General features: G+C 39.3%; 1 protein-coding gene across 1 annotated transcript in view; it reads left to right on the top strand.

The window, feature by feature from the left end:
- The window catches only part of LOC144518596 (metal transporter CNNM4), a 48,414-nt gene extending 27,291 nt beyond the window's left edge, over positions 1-21,123 (top strand). The window contains exons 5-7 of the mRNA XM_078251387.1: positions 8,356-8,452; positions 15,162-15,340; positions 16,139-21,123. Of these exons, the coding sequence (XP_078107513.1) occupies positions 8,356-8,452; positions 15,162-15,340; positions 16,139-16,402 (540 nt within the window). The 3' untranslated portion in view covers positions 16,403-21,123. The remainder of the gene's footprint in view (positions 1-8,355; positions 8,453-15,161; positions 15,341-16,138) is intronic.
- Positions 21,124-21,762: the final 639 nt, after the last annotated feature.

Genomic DNA, 21,762 nt, shown 5'->3' with positions numbered 1-21,762 from the left:
TAAACCTGTGACTGTATTTTCCTTCTCAGACCCATGCAGGATATGTCACAGCTTCTCTCTCTCTCTCTCTCACACACACACACACACACACACACACACACACACACACACACACACACACACACACAGTAAGTATTATGGCTTCATGTTGCCTAATTTTATCTCTGAACTGTATTTTCCAGTCAGTTAATATACAAACTGATCTGCCTTTCCCTTTCCCATGGAGGCCCTGTTCCAATACTTGCATCTTCCGTCCTTGTTCAGTGTCTGTTAGAGGCCCAGTTCCACTACTTTACTGATCCAAGATTCCACTACAAAGTGTCTTCTCCTATTAAAGTCCCCGTGAAGCAAAAACAAATGTTTTCTAAAGCTGCTTACACACCAACCAGACGGCTCTCCGAGTTGGGCAAAAAAATGCCTCAGAACACACCAAAGAGACGAGGCGTAATACGTCTCCATAACAGCAGGCGGCGCTAATCTGTATTGTCGGTCTTATTTGTCCAGAAATTCAAAGACAGACTGTCATGGCGGCTTGTTCAGAATACGATCTCATATTGTACTAATATAGTTCACCTAAACGTGTTTCTGAAAACATTTTAAGCAAGAAATAGACCATGCAGTTGCTGAATCTGTCTTCATTTCAGATCAACAAAGGTCAGTTTAAAAGATTTTCGTCAGATTTTGAGAGACTCTAATCACGCTCATTCCGCTCCCTGTTTCCGGGTTAGCATTCTACCAATCAGATGGGTCATTTGAGTCTGACTGCCGGCAGTGCCCGCCCCGCCGATTATACATGTCAAATCGGCCAAAATGAAGGACGACGGCCCCTCGGACAAACAACGGCACCGAACAGACTCGAGTCACTGACCTCGCATATGCAGTATGCAAACTACCCGGATGTCGTACTGATTAGGAAAAAATCTCCAGTATGCATCAGACCAGTCTTCCTCTCTTACCGGAACATCAAAATGCAAACTGCTGGAATGGTCACAACAAATGTGGCTTACCGCTAGGGATGGGCGATATGGCCTAAAATCCATATTGCGATATACATTGCAGCCTCTTGCGATAACGATATATAAATTATAATAGAACCATTTCAGGTTACATAGACCCTAAGGAAAACCAAACTGCTAAATGTATTTTTATTTTTTTTTAAAGAGAAAGAAACGTAGTATGTAGTTTTGAGAACATTTATTGTTCAAAACTGTAATTATACAACATAATGTTGCAGATAAATAAAATTCAAGTACACTAGTTGCAGAGACTTTGACAAAGAAAAAGCTTAAAGTATTGGGTGTCTTCTCTTTAGTGCAAACCATTCTAAAAGGCACTACACTTAGTTAGTTTAAGTCCTTGGTTCTTAAACCGAAACTGGTGTCTGTTTAGTTAAGGAACAGACACTGTACTGAAAATACTTTCAGTATTAGGCAAAGATGCACAGATACTTTAAATAAAAACATATTTCAAACAAAGTTTCTTACCTGTAGCCTAATGTAACGCATTTGAACACACACACACACACACACACACACACACACACACACACACACACACACACACACACACACACACAAAAGACAGTCAGGACCTTTCCCGGTGGGCCGGTCTGATAATAGTTATACATTGCAAGTTGTTAGCAACACCATCCGTCGGCCTGGCGCCGCTGCCTGCTGGTCAAACTGTGCAGCCTCTGCTCAACCCGTACGGCGGGGGCGGTAAACTTCCCGGTACATTTTTTGGTCCCACTCCGCCGCTGCACACACACACATACACACACGGCCGTATGTTCAGCGGGAAAGTATGACGTCTGCAAACACCGGCTGCCAATATTCCAATCATCCGTTATATAGTGAATTGTCAGGCTGGTGAAAGGCTCCATGGTACGGCTCGACCACAGGTCCGTTGTAGCAGCTTAAATCCAAACCAAGTCCAAATAATGGATGTTGCACCGGTCTTTTTCACCAGCTCCTGGTTTCGCTTTCAGCCAGGTTTACTCAAGATGACGATGACGCGTTGCAGCCGGTTGCAGCTCGTGGCTCTAAACTTCGCGGGTAGATTGCGTCATCAACATGAATTATCGCGATAGTGCAATATAATTAAAATCTCTATCGTAGGCCAATTTTGTATCGTTTATATTGCATATCGTTTCTATCGCCCATCCCTACTTACCGCTGTGGGAAACTGGAAGCTTTTTACAGTTTTCCTCTGCTAATTCATCACTAATTCACTTCTGAAATTTTTTTAGGCAAGAAATCAACTCTGTAGATTTCAAATATAGGCATTTTTATGAAAATTGATGGTGAATCACAAATTGCACCGACGTTTTCACAGTTGAGAAACTGATGCGACAGCCCATTAGTGCCTGCCGGGGTAGCAAGCTAGCTGGCCAGTCATGCTCAAAGACCCCGCTGTGAGCTGTTAGCTGTTAGCTGATATCAAACTTGGAGAGGAGGAAACACAAGTTAACCTGATTACTGTTCCTGCATTTTACTTCCATGGTGTGTTTTTTCTCTTTTTGTGACCGGAAAGTTCGGCTTCGTCCTCTCATAGAAGTTGTAAACATTGACAGACGAGGGGGAAGCAGGGCTTACGCAAGTTGCGTATAGAGTTTATGGACCGCTCGGCTATGTTATACAGTAAGCTCTCTTGTGGGACATTTAAGCACTTTTGGGGGCCCTCTGGTGCCCTAAGCAGCCACTTAGTTCGCTTATGCATCGGGCCGGCTCTGTAGAAATTTCCTCTGAGTCCTCCGTCTAGTATAAATGATCACTCAGGGTAACAAAGAGGGCTGATCTGACCTCTCTGAAGTAAATTAAGAAAGAGTTTGGTTTTTTAACATTATTGTGTGTGCAGCAGTGCCCCTTTTTGGCTAATCAGCAGCAGTAGCTTTAGTTTAAGTTTCACCTTCAGTTGTAAATTTCCATCAGAAGTCAATAGGACTATGTCACACTTCCTGCTTCCGGAACGCAGAGTTGGGAATCAGAACTTCTGGTCAACAGTCCCTTTCTCCATAAGGATTTAGATTATCAGCCATAATGTCTAAACCATCCGAGGTAGACTGACCACGAGCTACATGGTTGTGAAACGAAAGATTCTGCTCCTTTAGAAGCTAGAAGTCTGTATGAAATCAAACTTGTTTTAAGAAAATACATGTTTTATCCGCAATCTTATGGGAAAAAACTACACTACCCACAATCCGCTGTTACCATAGAAACGTTTACCGTACCCGCAAAACCGCGAACGGATAGACCGAGCTTCTACCACTGAAGTCTGATAGAGTGTTCATTTACAATTCAAACCACATCGTCGTAGGTGACTTCAGGCAGGTTGCGGAGAGACTTGGTCCAGCAGTATCTATCGGGCTCCGCCATTGTAAAAAGCTAACCGGAAGAGCCGGATCCCCACTCAGATGTTCTTCCGGTCGTCAGTTGTTGCGTGACATAGGCCTATTGATTGTGCTGCAGAGCAGAGTGCCAGTGCTGTTTTCTCCTGCTGCATTTTTCTTCCTACATTGTTGCCTTGGTCACAATTTATCTGTAAGTACTGTATATATTACAAAAAAAATGTTGGAATTGTACTTGGCATATCTTTGGTTTATTGGAGTTTCCTAATGTCAAATCACTAAATTGATAGCATGGATATTAGAGTATGACTCAGCATTTTCTGTTGCTATAAGTTGTGGGTTTGCACTATACTGCATCTGTATTGGTTTCATTTCATTTATGTTTGTCTTTTGCTCTTTGTTACAGTATTAAACAATAAGGAAAGTAAAGTTTCTTCGTCAAACCCCAAGAAAAGTTATGCCTTGTGTTTTTTGGAGAACTTTACACTGTTAGCTAACTGTCGAGCTTTGAAGAAGCAACTCATTGCAAGGACAGTATAAGGGCTGTGTTTGAAAGTTGTTGGAATGACACATCAGCACCTTGTTGTCTGTCAGTTTGATGGATGGAAACTTCAGCGGGGACATAAAGTTCGTGCTCAAGTTTTATGAGTTCTAACGACTTGAACCTCGGCCAAGAACTCATTAAACACGAAATGTTGGACCCCATTGGTCATTATAAGAAGCTGAAGCTTTAAGGAGTTGAAATGCAGAGAGTTTATGCTCTATGTGATGTCATATTCATAGTAAGATATCAAAAAGTTGAAAGAATTAGTTAGTTATTAGTAGTTTAACTCTTACAGGGTGAGTCAGTTAGCTTAATTTAAGACCCATTTTAAACTTAACTGGGTTTTGAAAAGTGCTCATATAGATAAAAGGATATTATAATTGCACATACTGGATTTTGCATACTAAGGTGGTGTGTGTTTTTCTAGTCATAATGAATAGAAATGACATCATAATATACATATATGTGTTGCTACTGTTATAGATAACAGTAGTAGTTTTGCTACTATTCAGCATGTGTGTCTCAATCCACTCTGGTCTGCAACCGCCTGCCAGAACACACTTGTTCATCGTCTTACATCATTAAATGTGTGACAGGCTGCAGCTTTATTCATTCAAGTTTGAAGCAGATTTTATTGCAATTGTTAGCGGCTGAGACTGCAGAGGCTGTGAAGAAAAATGATCCTGCATATTCCAGTTGTTTTTCATATGAGACATAAGAAATAAAAATGATTAAAGCTTGTGACCAGGGTTGATTCTGTGTAATACTGTGTCAGTGGTGGACCACAATGACCCACCCATGGCCTGTTTTTTGAAATAAAAGCCCAATGTTGGCACAGTATATTGCTCCAAGTGTTGGCCAGCTGTACTGCAGATCTGGGAAAACAGGTCTGACCAGAGCAATGGCAGGCTTTACACCTCTCACTCCTGTCCTCGTCCTCCCCCTGTTTCTATTCTTTCTCTTCTCCCTCCCCCGTGCCTCCCTTTTTTAATTAAACACCAGCCCCACTGCAGCGTGCACGGCTGTGAATTGCCCAGAGTCGGCCTTCTGCATCCTCGTGAAGCATGTATGTGTTTTTTTGTGTAGGTGCACGTGTTACAGGCAAGTTACAGTGTTTAGTAAAGTATTTGACCCTGGCCGACGCTTACATACACACAGAGTTTGACCATATGTTGAAAGGGGATTATCATCTTTCCAAATCTGCTGATAGACTTTAAGTGGAATAAAGCTGGTGACAGAGCCAAGGAGATTTAACCTATGCATTAGGTGTCAAATTAAAAAGTTGTGCTGCTGTAAACCTTACATACTTTTGGGGGGCACCAGTGGAGTAGACGGACAGATGTAGGATTATGAAATAAACATCAGAAGGCCAAATTACTGGAAAGACAAACCCTGCGTTCCAATACCCATACTACAATACTATATACTATACCAGAAAAAGATGTACTATGTCCCAATACATAGTATGTCAAATACAGTAAGCCAAAAATACCAGGAATACATCTGGTCAGATTTTGCAGTATGCAAGCCAGCATGATTTTCTGGCTATTCTAACCAACAATCCTTTGTGCAGCATATATGAGCCAGATGGGCCAAAGTTCAAGGCGCAATGTTATGAAGAAATAGTATGTCTACTATATGTATTGTATGCATACTGCATGCAACAGTAAGTACTTTGTAAGGGCAGCTGCAGTACACACTAAAAGTAAAAAGTATGTGATTTGGAGATTAGCCTTTTAGTTTCCATTGTTGATTTTTTTTAAAGCAAGAAAGCCAGAGGAACTTTGCAGTGAATGTCTGCTCCCCTTTCAGCAGCAAGTTGTCCTGTGATTACTCAACAGCCGAAGGTAGATGCCTGTGGTTCCACTGAGCAGTGTGTAACTGGATGAATTTGGACCAGTGCCTTCCGGCGAAGGCATTCATGTCCAGTGAATTTACCTGCAAAAATAAAGACAGGTTGCTACAGTTAGCAAGGTGCTAAGTGATAAGTCAATTAGTTTTTTAGTCAAGATAATTTTTTGGGCATTTTCGGCCTTTATTTTTGACAGGACAGATGAAGACATGAAAGGGGGGAGAGAGAGGGGGGAATGACCTGCAGCAAAGGCGGAGTCGAACCCCGCTTTACCAACTGAGCTATCTGGGCGCCCGAGTCAGTTAGTTGATTGTAATAATCAGTAATTTATTAAGCAAAGACTGCAAACATTTATTGATCTATTGAAAATGTAATGGATAGATTGATCAAGAATATAAAAAATTGTAGGTGGCAAAAGTAGTACTATCAGTAAGCATCAAAATGGTGGAGGAAATTACTTTAAATCATGTTCACTGATTGTTGGGATGTTAGTGGGATGATATCAGACAAACAGAATTGTTGGTGTGAGAAACATGAAGCATTAAAATAGTCAGACTTTGTACTTTAAATGTATCAGCAGTGTCAGAGTAGTGTTGGTGTGGATTAGACTTTAGTTCTGATCAGTGTTGGCATCGGTTGAGAAGCGCTCGCTGTTGAGCCGCGGAGACATGTGAGCTTAATTCAGCACAGCGTCTGTGATGGGTGCAGCCTACTTTGTAACTTCAGTGACGGATACATCTGCACCCCCCTTCTACCCCCCCATCCATCCATCCCTCCCTCCCCTCCCTGTAATATCCAGGCCAGGTTTCTAAACTAAATTTGGTCGAGAGGATGGTTATATTAGATTGTTTATGTTTGTAAATCTCTCGACCAGTTCATTCCAGTAGTAGTAAGAGAAACGTACATTGAACTTAATGGTGGTTAATTGATCGACCCGTTTATGTAAAATATAATGTCTTGTTATTGAGTAGTAGTACAAGGAAGGACCTTGTTTGTTAATGATCTGTGAGTCTGGAATTATAAACCTCTGTCAGATGGCTTTACATACAGTACAGAGCAAAACAAATACAATCCATTTGCATATAAATCCTTCATTTCTACCTTTAACTTTACTACAAAATTCTTTACATTTCATCACACATGTATTCTGTTTCTGCTTGTTCCAACACTTGTTATTGCTATATCAGTGAAATATTGACCTGCGGTGTGATGGATTTTATGGTTATATCAAAAGAAAGTAGTGTAAATGTTTTGAGCATCATTTTAAGTACATATCCCTGCAGCGTGCATTTGCATTTGATTGGATTCTTCAAATCCTGAATTAAAAAACTATGTTGCACAGGTTTAAGCAAGCATGACTTGATGAGCCCCCATGGCAGAGTTTATAGTCCACGAATAAACTTCTGCAGGGGAATTAGTCACATTAAAATTACTCAAATGAAACGTTACTTTGGAATTAAAGCTATAGTGCGTAGGGTCTAGCTCCCCCATGAGGAATTCTAAGTAATGACAACAAAACTGTCGGCGCATCCACATGACACAAGCCTCCAGTGATCGCGCACCACCCCCACCCCTCCTCCACACAGTTGCTAGTAACCAAGGTAGCAAAAGTCGTCGGATGACACCATTTTCTAAACATAGCTATACTGAGAAATACAGAGAGTGTTTTGTGGAGCTGAAAGTCTTAAAGGTGCTCTAAGCGATGTTGGGTAACGTCACTTCTTGTTGACGTTCAAAGTATTTTCAAACAAAATGGGGGGGGGTTAGGAGGAAGAAGGGATGACAGTGTGGATTAACTGTGCTGTGTTGTTGCTGCTGTTCACACATTCCAGCAGTCCAATTCAGGCCAACTCACTCTACTAACACAGAGGCCTCCTTAACCCTCTTCTGTCCTCTCCTCTGTCCTCTCATCCACCCCATCTGCCTCTCTGACTCTAATGTTTCCATCCCTCTGCTCTTTAATTTTACAAAGAACCTCTAGCAGGTCCGCCTCCCTCCTCTCGTCATTTGCATCACATCATCCCACATCTCTATTTAAATGTGTGAATCCGGAGTGCTTAATATTGACTAATACAGGCCAAAGTAAACATGTTTCCTACCACAAATGATCCAGAGCCTCTCCAGAGAACAATCCATATTACACAAATACTGTATGCCACCTTGTTTTGACCTGTGATTGCACCGCACTCTAGAGGCCAAACTGTGTAATTTCATACAAACTAAAAGTCAGGGTTTCAAGGCGGTATTAGACTTTTTTTTATAAGAATTAGTAATCAGTGTTGTCTGTAGGTCTGTTTAGAGCTGCAACAATTCGTCGATGAATCGATCAACAGAAGATCTATCGATTTTGACAATCGTTGTAGTCATTTTTAAGTAAATTTACCAAACACTTGCTGGATCTAGTTTCTCAAATGTCAGAATTTAATGTGCCGGAACTAAATATCTTTGGGTTTTGAACTGGTGGTCGGAAAAAATACCGTAATACATTTGAAGACTTGGACTGGATATTTTTTTGGGACATTTTACAGACTATTTATTGATAATAAACAATGCTATTGAAAGTTGTAATTTCTCATACAACAGCCATGTTTGTTTCTGTTGTCTTCTTTTCAGGGACGAGTGGAAGTGGAGGCCGGCAACGAGAACATGAAGTTTGAGACCGGACCTTTCTCATACTACGGTGTCATGGCACTCAATGCTCCCACACTGGGTGAGTCTAAAACCTCTGCTGTCTTCTCCTTTAATTAATTAGTACTTTCAATGTAATATATAAGGTTTAAATGCCTCTACTGCCACATAGTGGGAAAAAGGAGCACAACAGACTATTTTGTTTAATTTTATTTAAAACGACTAAAACATTAGTAGTAACCAGTTACATTTTTGATTGAACATCATTAATGCTGTTAATTCTAAGGAATGAATATTTGATAATCATTTAAGAACATATTGTAGTATACCCCCCAAAAATGAATAGGTTTTTTACCTACTATGGATGATTTGTATATTATTTTACCCTCATTCACAATCCATTACATCAAAATATCGTCCACCAGCATGAGAGGACATGATGTGGCTGTTTTGTTTTTTTACAACTTTGCATCTTAGGATTTCTGTAAGTGCTGCTATGGACCACCTATTAATACAGCAAATACAATATACAGCCCTTAAAGATATCATCTCTCTGCAGGACATTTTATTGCAGTTGATTAAAATGTTGTGGCTATCACTCATAAATATATAAAGCAGGTTGAACAGCTGCAGATTAAATGAGGGACAGTAAGGAGAAATGCTGATAAGGCCAACTGCAGATCCAGTTAAGCAGCCCCATCTGGTGGCCACTTATACACATCTATACCCACATTACATCAACTTACATGAAACAGTGTGTACCCATGGTTAAGTCTTGCTCATTTGTTTTGTTAATTAACAGAGATGGTCCTCATTAATCAAAAGAGAGATACATGTTAATTTGTATCCGTTGTTCTTTGCCAAAAAAGGCACCCTTGGTTGTTTTTGTTGTTGTTTTCTTTATTTTACCAGAGTAGTTTATTGAGATCAAGGTATTGCTTTTTTTAAAGAGAATAGCAGCACAGTTTACAGACCATAGAAGCAAAAATGCAGCACAAAACAGCAAATCATAAGTTATTTGCAACTTTAAATTATTGTACATCATATGACTTTCAGTGAGTACCGGAAGTTTGAGAAAATGTACGACAACGATATGCTTTCATCTGCTAAACTAGTGGTAAACATGGGGCAACCGGTCCACGTAATTAAAAACAAAAGCAGGGATTTAGTTTTGAATATATCAAATTGAACACGCAAACACAGACACACACTTCTCTAACACCATCGTCTTGTGGTTGATCTCGACTTGCTTGTGAACGTTTGACAACAGTGAATTATCAATCACTCAGTTGTACTAGAATTTAAAAAGTCCCATTAGGAATGATGTAGCAAACAGAGCTTTTTATCTTATTTAGCAGGGGGTTTGACTTTACTGAGGGATTCGTGAGGGTTCATGTGTTGCAAGTGGATTTTGTTGATGACCTTTGAACTCCTCCCCTCACTACAATACACTCCTTTAAAATACAAAAAGTAACACTTTTTTTTCCCCCTCTGTGACAGTTTTCTTCTATTTTGTGTTGCTGGGTTCAGCTGTCAGCTTGTCTGTCTGTCTTGTCTCGGTCTACTTTTCAAGCTCTTTCCCTCTCTTTTATTCCAAATCTCTGTCTGCTACAGTTTATCCTGTGTCATGCGTCCTCATGACAGAAAGACTAGCACGTCAAACGATTTTGGCCTTCTCCTCCTATCTTTGACAACACCTATGACATGCTTTGTGAAGCTGACCAAAATGACTGGAAGCTAGCACTGAATGCCTGGTCAAATGTGTATATATTTGTATAGATATCTACTGATTTAAATCAAACATTTGCCCAATTTTTAAGACAAAGTTATTGTACAACAGTTGTTTTTAGACATTTAAGAAGTTTAGAGGTTTTTTTTTTTCAAATAAAAAAAATTCTTTTTTTGCTACAGAAACTCAGATATTGTATTGGTACTTGAACAGAAAAAAAGAATTCAAATTATACTAATAAATAAAAGCACGAGTGATACTGTAGTTGGTGCACAATTTTAAACATGGAAAAAAGAAAGGGGCTCTTCCTGCCTGATTACCTTTTCATGTCATGTAGTTTGTGAAAAACCCAACACAATGATGGGTTGGGATTCAGTGCGTTTGGCTTATGGCAGCAGTTTAAGGCCTTGAACACCTAATTTGACACGACGACGACCTGGAAAGACACAAATGTTGTCTTTCCTTTCTTTTTCTTCTCAACACTGAACAGCTCATCATTGCAGGTGCTTCAGGTAGAGAGCAAAAAGATTTGTGAATCATAGTCCGTCCTTCCTTCCTTCTCAACATCATCAGCCTTATTCACCCATTTCATCAAACTTTGTCATTTTCTACAGTGCAATCTGTGTGATGTTGCTGTTGGAGAATTTCTCCATGGTTTTGCATGTCCTTGTCCAGTCTGGAAGCAGATCTGTCTTTGTGTCTCCCAGTGTCTCACTCTCCCTCCCTCCCCTTCAACCCCCTCCTCCCTCTGTCCCATCGATTACCTTCTCCTGCCTCCTTCCTTTTCTCCTCTCAGTGGCTGCACCTCGTCCTCGCCACTGCTCCTTTAAAAGGTTTTCTCTGTTCTCTCGGTGGCCAGGTAAACTCCGGCATGTCTGGGTCCTTTTTAACACCAAGGATGGGCTGGTGCTCCGGGGAGGGTGGGTGGTGCTTGAGTGGGCAGGCGGGCCTGGCTCTTGATTCGCCAGGTGTGGCTTTGAAGTTTTTGTTGCCTTAGAAATCTGTCAAAAGGCAAATTGGCGCCTGATCACAGAGGGCAGAAGATAGTTTTGCACTGCTCTTTATGGGTTGAAACAGTGGATTATGGATTGCACTTCCATATACACCCAAATCAGTGATAAAATGCCTGCAGTGATATCACCAATTGTGGCCAAAGATTTAACCTTACAGACAGCAGCGTAGCAGTAGTTTCCTTTTCCATGTGATTCAATGTAGATTGACCCTTTTACGGACAGCAAAGAGTTCCAAGACGACAGCTAATTTTTGCCAAATAAGCTCTTTGTTCAACCAAACAAATCTGTTTTACGCCTGCAGAGCAGGTAGGTAGGAGGCAGTGAGAAGGCGGAAAGTCCATCTATTCTTAGCAAACACTTGTAGGTGTAGGTCAGCGTTCATGTTACTGCATGATGTGAATTCAAATTTTCTTTGTCCCGAAGAGGTTTGTCTGCTTAAACTCTGGTAGAAGGCAGAGTGATGACAATCTGCTTTTTGGTTTCTACCGCTTATCATAGTAGTGTTTATATAGTATAGTAACAACAAACTGCAGTACTGAAATATCCAAGCTATGTTGCCAGTGTTGCAGTACATCTTTTGTCCAACAGAGAGCACTCACAATTTATTTTTTTAACTGTAAAATGTTGCTTGTAGTAAAACAATTTGAGCTACAAGGTTCAGTCAATTAATCAAGTAATAATTTTTTTGAAAACCAAAAAGTCTAAAATTCTCTGGTTTTAGCTTCTGAAATGTGAATATTTGCTGGTTTTAATAGTCTTTTATGATAGTAAACTGAGTATATTTGGGTTTTGAACTGTTGATGGGACAAAACGAGCAATTTGAAGTCGACACCTCGGGCTCTGTGAATTTGTGATGGCCAGTTTTGACTGTTTTATGTCAGTATTCAGGTGTAAGATCACTAACTGTTAAATCAATAAAATGAATGAAGGAGAGAATGTGGAGCTATTGAGATGCAGCCTAGGAGTTTTGGTTATTGTTGTCCTGTCCGTCACTCTCATGGTGCAGTGTAAACTTTAGTTTTCAAGGCTAAAAGTGATAGTTCTGATATTTTGAAGTGGGGTTGTATGAGGTACTTATCAATTATCAGTGTATTACAGATGGTGGTTGGCCCGCTTCCAGTTTGGAGAAGCAGGCAAAAGTACCAACACAGAAGCTAAGCAATGTACTGCTGTGGACAGGGCAGCACGGGCAGCAGCAAAATGAAAATGTATTTTTGCCACTTAGAAAAATCAATATTAGTACGCTATACACCAAATATTTTCATCGATTTACCTTGCCCTCAGACAGCCCTTTCCAACAGTGAACTGAAGCCGTTATATCCATCTATGATCTCTTAAAAGCCACCAGACTCCTTTGACTAAAACAGTCATTTTACTTTTACAGAACACAGAGTTGCTGGTCTACTGCTGCCTCGATCGGTTTCTCTGTTTGTGTTTATTGTGTGACTTTGGTGTTTTAAAGGGTTAGTTCGGATTCACCAAAGTAACACAAACTAACCGATCGAGGCAACAGTAGACCAGCTACTCCTGAGTTCTGCAAGGTAATATTACTCTTTTTGTCAAAAGAGTCTGGTGGATTTAAAGAGAGCATAGACGGTAAGCTTCAGTTCCCTATTGGAAAGGGCTGTCTGACAAAAAAGGTAAAGCTGTTAAATTATTCTAAATATAGCGTAAACCGATAATGATCTTTTTAGATGGCTAAAATACATTTAGCTGCTGCCCCTGTCCACAGCAGTACATTGCTCAGCTTCCATGACGAGACTCCTGTCTGCTTCTCTAAACTAGGGGTGTGCCGACCGACCATCTGCTGTAGGTAATACACTGACTATGGATAAGTACCTCATACAACCCCTCTTCAAAATATCTGAACTATCCCTTTAAATGGCATTACTTTCTGAACTAGATTGTAGTCTTTTAGAGCACAGGAAATAATTAAAAAAACAAACAATATCTTTCCTTTTCTTAATCACAAATGCCCAGTTCCAAATGTGATCCCTGTATCGACTCAATCTTGTAATTATGAATGGAAATGTTGAGATAATTGTCTTTTCATTATAAAATGTGGGATTAGGGTAGAAGTGTTTGGAATTGAGTCCACTTTGATTTTTAAAAACACTAACTCACTCTGCGTGCACCAGGTCACAAGTACAAGTTTGGTTGCTTTAAAACCTTCACTGATTTTTTTTTTTTAAGTTTTAAAGATCCAGTGGGTAACTTTTCTAACGTTAATCAAATATATTATATACACATTTTATATACATCTTATTTTTTTTAAATAAAAAGGGGTGTACAGGATTTGTTAACCTCTTTGAGCACAGCCATAATATTATATGTTCTTAAAACTTAATCATCAAAATAAAAACTGGAATATGTTCTTTTCATGTTAGGTCATAGTATGTATGTTAGTATTAAACTTTTAGCTACGTCAGTTTGTGTTGAGTAATGTGACTGAAGATGGAAGAGCAAGAAACCTCATGTCATGCTTAAAGTAAACAACTTTGCACTCTGCTTTCAGAGTGACGTAAACAGCGAATTGCACTCTGATTCAGTAATACAAATATTTATATATGTTGTTTAGACAATCTCATTTTTCTTAAGTTTACACGTCAAATTTGTAGTCACTGTTCCATTATCTTTGTGACTATTATTGCCACTGCTCACATCACATCCCAAACCGGCACCGTCAGACACCGCCTACCAAGAGCCTGGGTATCCCGAGTTTTTCCTCGCCACTGTCGCATTAGCCACTGCTAATGGTTGCTCTTGGGGGAATTACTGGAATTGTTGGGGCTTTGTAAATTATAGAGTGTGGTCTAGACCTACTCTATCTGTAAAGTGTCTCGAGATAACTCTTGTTATGATTTGATACTATAAATAAAATTGAATTGAATTGAAATTGAAACAGGACTCACATGAGTGCTAATTGTAGCTGGAAAAGCTACTTTGGTTTTAAGTTGTACATCTAAATAAAAGAAAAGTTGCCAACTAGATCTTAAGAATGACTGTATTGAATATCAACATAGTAAATATTGTCTCATAGCGAAGTGAATCTAACCACTAACTAGGACATTAGCCGTAGATAACCAGGACTAACTAGCTAGCTTAATTCTTTGAAAGCTAATGCAGTTGACATGTCCAGGTAAAACAGTTTCCTATGACTCACTGAGGCCCCCAGCTGGAAGACTCACAGCTACTGGTAATAACGCAAGGCAGCTGGTAAAGAGCATGAGTGTGAAGTGCGTTATTTATTTTTTAAAATTTTTTTTTGGTGAAACAAGCATTCTCCTCTTTTTACAAGTTGACACTTGCCAATCTTGTCCTAACCTGAATACAGTGAATTTACTTTTGAGGTATTACAGTATTTAATCCATTTAAATTTCACCTATTTTATTAAGCCATAGCTTGGTTTGCATCATTACGAATACAAAATTCTACTTAAGTAAGTATGTGAGTAGATGACAAGTTTGGGTGGCGTTGGTCATCCTTATAAACACAATCTGAATCACTGCTTGTTATGCTATTGGAAAATTGTATGTGTCACCGCCTTTGGGTGTTAGAGGCACCAGTTTGCTGATGTAATAGTGAAACAAAGGGTATCTACGGTATAGATGGTCATGAGTTTGTTTGAAATAACTAAACATTAACCCCCTTTTTAGTGCCCTCTGTCTCTCTTGCTCTCATAGATTTAACTTCTTTTAGATGTTATTTTGTGCATTCATTATACCTTGTGTGTCACATTAGTCATCCATATCATTAATATTAACCTCCATTCGATCCTACGCTGCATCTTGTGCTCTCGAGGTCCTCTATTGATTTGCATCATAGAGCCATTAATTCATGAATGGCTTTAAAACAGTAGTATAAAGCCCACGCCACAGCTTCCTGTAGTGATAAACAGTGTTATGTATGTAGTTATGTATGTAGGATGGCCTGATAGATCCTTACCACATGATTTTGTCTTTTAGAAGCGGTTATAACCTTTTTTCTGTGTGTGTGTGTGTGTGTGTGTGTGTGTGTGTGTGTGTGTGTGTGTGCATGTGCGTGTGCAGAGTTTCGTTCGCCATCTAACGTCAGCGGGTTGAACCGCACAACCTCTCTGAGCGGAGCCGACCGAACAGAGTCACTGTCCATCAGCGGCAGCAACAGCCAGCTCAACAACAGCATCCCCTTGCAGCAGTACACGCCCGACTTCTATGTCCGAGCTCTCACCGACCTGCAGTTTGTCAAGGTTGGTTATACATTTTAATCTTTGATAGAATTAGTAAGTGTAAACCCGATATAGTAGAGGTACCCAAACATTCTCCAAGAAGGGATATCAAACTGTATTGTATTGTATGGGCATTTATACCACAGCCATAGAAAATACTAGAAAAGAAAAAGTTCTGTTCTCTCACCATCTGTATAGGCTGTCCCAAAGTTGCTTTCTCCATCAACTGCCATGACAATGTCGGTATTTACCAGCAGCAGATTTAAGTGCCCTCTCTTCCAATACCAGGAAAAAAACCATCTTACCAGCATGTACAGTGTTAATTTAAACATAAAGTTTACCTGCTTAGTCATTATATATGAAGCTTATCTATATTCAACTACAATTTTCAACCAAATATAGACACATTTTAACCTAGATGCCTAGACCTTTATTTACCTGCAAATTAGCCAATTAGCTAAGTCAGTGCTTACTGGTATAAAGTGTTGTAGTATAGCATAGTTATTTTTCCTGGGATAGATTATGTCAGAAACCCTTTACCTCTTAAGGTACAGGTTGACATTTTAGAGATTTAGCTTTCTTCTTTCCTTTTGCTGAGAGTTGGAAGATGGATATAACATCTCATATCTGTCCATTCAGTATAAGGCTGTAGCTTGATATTTTTTTTTGTACAGACAAAAGAGTGGCATTGACCGTATCTAATTCATCAGCAAGAAAGCAAAAAATCGAATCTCCCAAAATTTCAAACTTTTAAGCTTTACCTCTGGTAGACCAAAGACAACAACAGTTCTCAGATTTGATCTCCCCTCTTTCCTTCAGGTCACACGGGCCCAGTACCAGAACGGTCTGATGGCGTCCCTTCTGGACAGCACGCCCCAGTCCCCAGAGAGCAGCCACAACACGATTAACCTGGATCAAACCACTCCCCCTGCCACCGCCAACACCACCATCACCATCACAGACCTGGGAGCAGACTCCACCCCTACTGGGAATGGACCGGACGAGACAACGCTTCTCCTCCTCAACGAGCAGAACTCACCGCACACAGCCAACCACCACAGCCAGCTGGGAAACAGCATTTGACCCCCTACATACTCCTTTTGCACGCATGCACTACTACGCTCAATTGTATGCTGAGGAGGGGAGGAGTGTGTGTGTGTGAATGGGAATGCAGACACACTGACATTAAGAGACAAGCCATGTGCATGCATATTATGTAAATATGCAAGGATTAAACATACACATGCACACACACAGACATGACCCCTTTTTATTGTGGGAACTTCATAACGACTCACCGCAAACACTCATCTGTTGTAGTTCGTCGACAGAAGTTTGTGTTTGTGTGTGTGTGTGTGTGTGTGTGTGTGTGTGTGTGTGTGTGTGTGTGTGTCTGTGTGTGTGTGTGTATCTGTCTGTCTGTGTGTGTGTGTGTGTGTGTGTGTGTGTGTGTTGTGTTTGTGTTTGTGTCTGCACATGCTCCTTAGTGTATTAACTGATGACAAAGATCTGAAGGACCTGCTTGTCTGGACCAGAAAGCTCCCCTCTCTCTCTCACCCATTATCATCAATCAGAGGCCTCACCAATTTGCAAGTTTCTTTCTGTGTGTGTGTGTGTGTGTGTGTGTGTGTTTTGAAATGTGTGTGTTGCTTCCAATTCACTTTCCCTCATGAGAGACTCAGGGAGACTCCGCCCTACTTCTCCCCCTACTCTTGCCGACGTACATACATTTATGCGAGTGCGGTCCAACAGTAAGCCTCAAACCAAACCCACCGCCGCATGTGTAGCAACCTGCATCCCCTTCTCACCATCCATACAGCTAGTAGACAAAGACAACCCGAGCATGTCAGCGGAGTTCAAACAAAGTAATATATGTTCCGTAGAAATTTATAGTTAGATATTTATTGATGAATTATGTGTGAGATGGACACACAAGACTATTTTTTGGGGGGGGGGGTTTGGGTTGGATTTCTATATAATTCTTTTTTCTTTTTTTTTTCCCCTTCTTGTGTCCTGGATAGAATCATTAATAGACCAGAGCCTTTATCCCAGAGTGTAAATTGTAATTTCCCCACTGGGGATCAATAAACAGTATAAATTATTAAATGATAATTATTATTAAGAGATTTAGCAGCAATAGACAGCCAGTCTGTATTGTGACTAAGACAATCAATATGATCAATACGATGCCTCGATTTTTAGTTCCACCAATGACAGATCTATAAAGGGAGGCCGTGTAGGAATCAGTTTTTCCAAAGGTGGTCGATGTTTGAGAGCACTTTGAGTCCTTTCCTACATTTTTCAGAGAGGTGTGTGTGTGTGTGTGTGTGTGTGTGTGTGTGTGTGTGTGTGTGTGTGTGTGTGTGTGTGTGTGTGTGTGTGTGTGTGTGTGTGTGTGTGTGTGTGACCAAAATGGCCATTACCAGACTTGGTGGGAACAGAACCCAAAAGAGGGAAGCATTCACATTCTGACTAGAAAATACTTCTGAGAAATCTGAGACTTTATTTATTGAGTTCGATGTGTATGTACATATTATATTGTCAATAAGGGAAGACGAGAAATGTGATTTTTATTTTGCCTCGTGAGATTTTACATGTTATATGTTCCTTTGCATTCAGTGGTTATGTTTGGGTTTCCTTTTTTGTAAATTCCCCAGCAAACATGTACTGTTTGTTTGTATTTCTGTAGCCAAACACACTGTTCAGCCCCGCCATTGGCCACATTTTGTCAGCTTTATGGGAAACAGTGTTGTATATTTTATGATTATCACAATGCATGTATTTCACAGAACAGCACACACTCCAGTTGTGTTTTACTGTACCTTCTGAGGAGATTTTAAAGGAAATATATTTTCTAAAACTTATATATTTTTTTGTCTTGTGACGGATTTTTCTTCGATTAATTTCTAGCAGAACCACTGTGGTGTTTCATGGATTTTTTTTTTTTTGGGTTGGTGATAAACAACATGAAAAGTGAATAATTCATCTGATTTTATGTTTTTAAAACCCAAGAGAAAGGACTACTTTCTAGTCTTGTCATTCCTGCGAAGATGTTCGGCGTTCACACAACGAGACATCAATGGTAGAGATTGAGTTCCAACTACATCAGTACAGAATGCAAATTCCACTTCTGTCAAGGAGCAAATGGTGTGAAATTCTGTGGAAGGAAAACTACTGAATCACTGTTGTGGTCATACTGAAATATGTGGTCATCTTGTTATTTGTTCGCTGTTCCTCCGAAAATATAATTAATTCTGCAACCGAAACAGGACTCCTCCTGTCCTAAATTATTTTTAGAAAAGTAACTTGCTGTACTTTTGAGTCAGTAGGTTTTTAGGGTTTTGCAGTACGTGAAATATTTTGAATGTTTCCAAAACCCAGATATACACATATTAGCTGAAAAATTAAAATAGAATTTGAAGCAAGCAGACAGTTTGCTAAAGAAGTAATGGATAATTGATTTAATGTGTTGGAGTCAATTTTCTGCCAAAGACACGAGCGGTGATAATCTAAAGAATAATTAGACGGATTATGGAAAGTTGGATTATGGGCTGATGCATTGTGGGTCTGAGCTGTCCTGGTGTTTTGTCTTGTTAACAGGATGCAAACATTTTTATCTACAAGACACAATTATTTGAGCTGAACTCGATGCTTTGTCAGTTAACATGGACATTACTTTGTTAAAGTCACTGCCAGTTTATTTAACCTAAACTCTGGAGGCTTTATGGGACTTTCTGAGCTCGTTTTACACTGCCTTAAAAACACTTTAGTTTGAGTCTGGTGTCCAGTTTACCTGATGCCTCAATACACTGTGCTACTGTCCAATCTATTTTCTTTTTACTGGAAAATGTTCACAATTACATTAATCATATTTCAGTGTGGAGTTCCACAACACTAAAATCACAGCAGATTGGATTTTTAGTAGTATTATTGGTTGAGTAAAACTTCAGTGGGTGAAGCCAAGGATACAGCCAAATATAGCTTACTAGCAAGGAGGACAAATTATGGAATTCTAGGCTAAATATAAAAACTAAAATGACCCTTTTTATGCACTTTATGCATTTTATGACCTATTCATTTTTTTCTGACAAGCGGTTACGTAGGATGTTTTATGATAGAATATAACTAAACTAAACCAATGTAAAATGTACAATAATTATAAAAATAGTCAACTATTGGCTCACATTGTTGTTTAGAGGGCTACAGTAGTTTGCGTACATTAATATATGAGCTAGTTTGAATTTGTAATATCAAGCTAAGCTAGCTCGCTAATGTCCAGAGCCGAAGTCCCTGCACCTCAGTTTATTTTCTCATTAAGGATTTCTTTCATTTTGAAAACCAGCAATATTTCTCCAGGGTTTAATGTCCATAATAGTCATATGTCATAATGTTAATAATGATAAATGGGTATCTGCTGAACTGGACTGTTAGCATTCAAAAACTACAGCTTCCATGAGACTTTGATAGCATGCTAGCGGTTATAGTCCCATTCGTGACTCTATATGTTATTCTGTGATTCGTCATATATCTATCGCCGCACAAATCTTACAGGAAAATAGTTTTAATCTGTTATCCCGATTAAATCTGTTAAATTAAATCTTAAAATGTATTTTTGCTATCTCGTATTTCCCCTCTCTATGGCAGGCTGTGACTTGTGGCCAGTCCAGTGCAGTTGAAATATTGGATTTAAAGATTAGTTTCTGCTCAGGAAAATACCTAGACGATGCATCCTGCTTCTTAATAACAGGTAATAAAAACGTTTCCTCTCAGGTTCGTGTACACATGTGTAACACTGACTCAATCACTGAGAAATGTACGGAGTGCTGAGGCACTGGACAACAATAATGGCATGTATTGTTCTTTAATAATACTGACAAAATAGTCATCTTTTTTATCTTAAATAAAGCCCAAGGAGTATAAAGCTATAGTGATTTTATTTTGAAAGGTCCTGATGTTTAACTCAACCAATGGGGTTTATTCTGCATATAGCAGCTCTGCTTCTGAGAAATGTTACTGTTTATATATTTTAAACAAGAATTCCACATTTATTGTTCTCCATTTTTGGGGATTAAAGGAAGTTGGAACAGTCCGGACTCTTTTGTGATTTAAAAATAAAAGCACTTTAAAGAAAGCAAGTATTTTCCTAAAAAAAGCCACAAAATTGCCAAAGTTGTCGGTTCCGCTTCTGTCGCAATACTGTTAGTAACCAGGATGTCATAATCATCATCATCTACGCTGACTCCTAAGCATGACAAAGCTTTTTCTTTCGTTGTTTAGCTGTCATGTGTCCCCAGAAGCAAAACACTTCTGAAATGAGCTCACTGACTCACCATTCTCTTGCCTTCATTATCTTTTAATGATTTTTGTGTGTGTTCATTCCTGAATTTTATACACACACACACACACACACACACACACACTCCCATTTCAAAGGAACGTTCATTTTGTAGATTTTCTCCCTCACCTGCTTTCAAATCGTACTCTCGGTTCATTGTGTATTTGCGTGAATGCCTGTAAATCTTTATGTTTATTTTATTTACTCTTTTTTTTTTTACATCCGAATACTGTTGGTTATTGTGGTAAACAGAAAGCCTTTTGTCATTAATTTAACTTGGGAACAGAGCGAAAGGAGCGACTTGAGTTTTTTGGGGGGGGGAAATCTCATTGTCCTTCATTCTCTCTGGAATGCTGTAAGTTAAAAACAAACAGAGAAACAAGGTGTAAATACTGTTTTATAATTTCTGTCTTAATGAGTTTTGACGATGAAGAAAGTTATTAATAAAGCTGAGATATATTTCTCTATGGACCTTTGTGATCGATTTGATTTCCTCTCAGGACTTCTACACTTTTCTTTATATTCCACGACACTTGTTGTCACTGTCCAACTGATTTGAGGTTGAAAGAAAGGTATGAAGTTAATTTAGTGTTGGATTATTAGATAAGCCTTTATTGATCTCCAGCCTACAGATAAATAGAGAAATTAAAATAAGAAGAATATAAAACTAAAATAAGAATAAAAGTTTAAAAAAAAATAGAAACTATATATGAGCAATTAAAGACAGAATCACAAGGTCAGCAGTCTGGTGTAGCAGCGTACCAGACTTATATGGTTGTGTAAGGGTTTCAGTCATTTTTGGGATGCCTTTATCATTTATCATTTTAACTCACCATTTTAATTTAACTTACTGCATAATTGATTGATGTGTCCAGTTATATCTTTGACTCATATTACCTTTTACTCTGTTTTGTTGGTTACAGGCCTCCATAGGTTTTGGTCAAGTCCTCCAAAACCATACAACCATGGTTGCATGTTCCTACCATAGACCGTATAAAAAAGGTTACTACCCTTTAATACGACCTAGGAGCGTTTCATAAATTAGAGCCCCTAGCGGTGGCAGGAAGTCTCTCCTCATAATAACGGTCACGGTTTTAAACACATCGTT

This window comes from Sander vitreus, chromosome 5, assembly GCF_031162955.1.
Source record: "Sander vitreus isolate 19-12246 chromosome 5, sanVit1, whole genome shotgun sequence".
Taxonomy (NCBI): Eukaryota; Metazoa; Chordata; class Actinopteri; order Perciformes; family Percidae; genus Sander; species Sander vitreus.
This window is presented reverse-complemented; position numbering and strand designations above follow the sequence as displayed.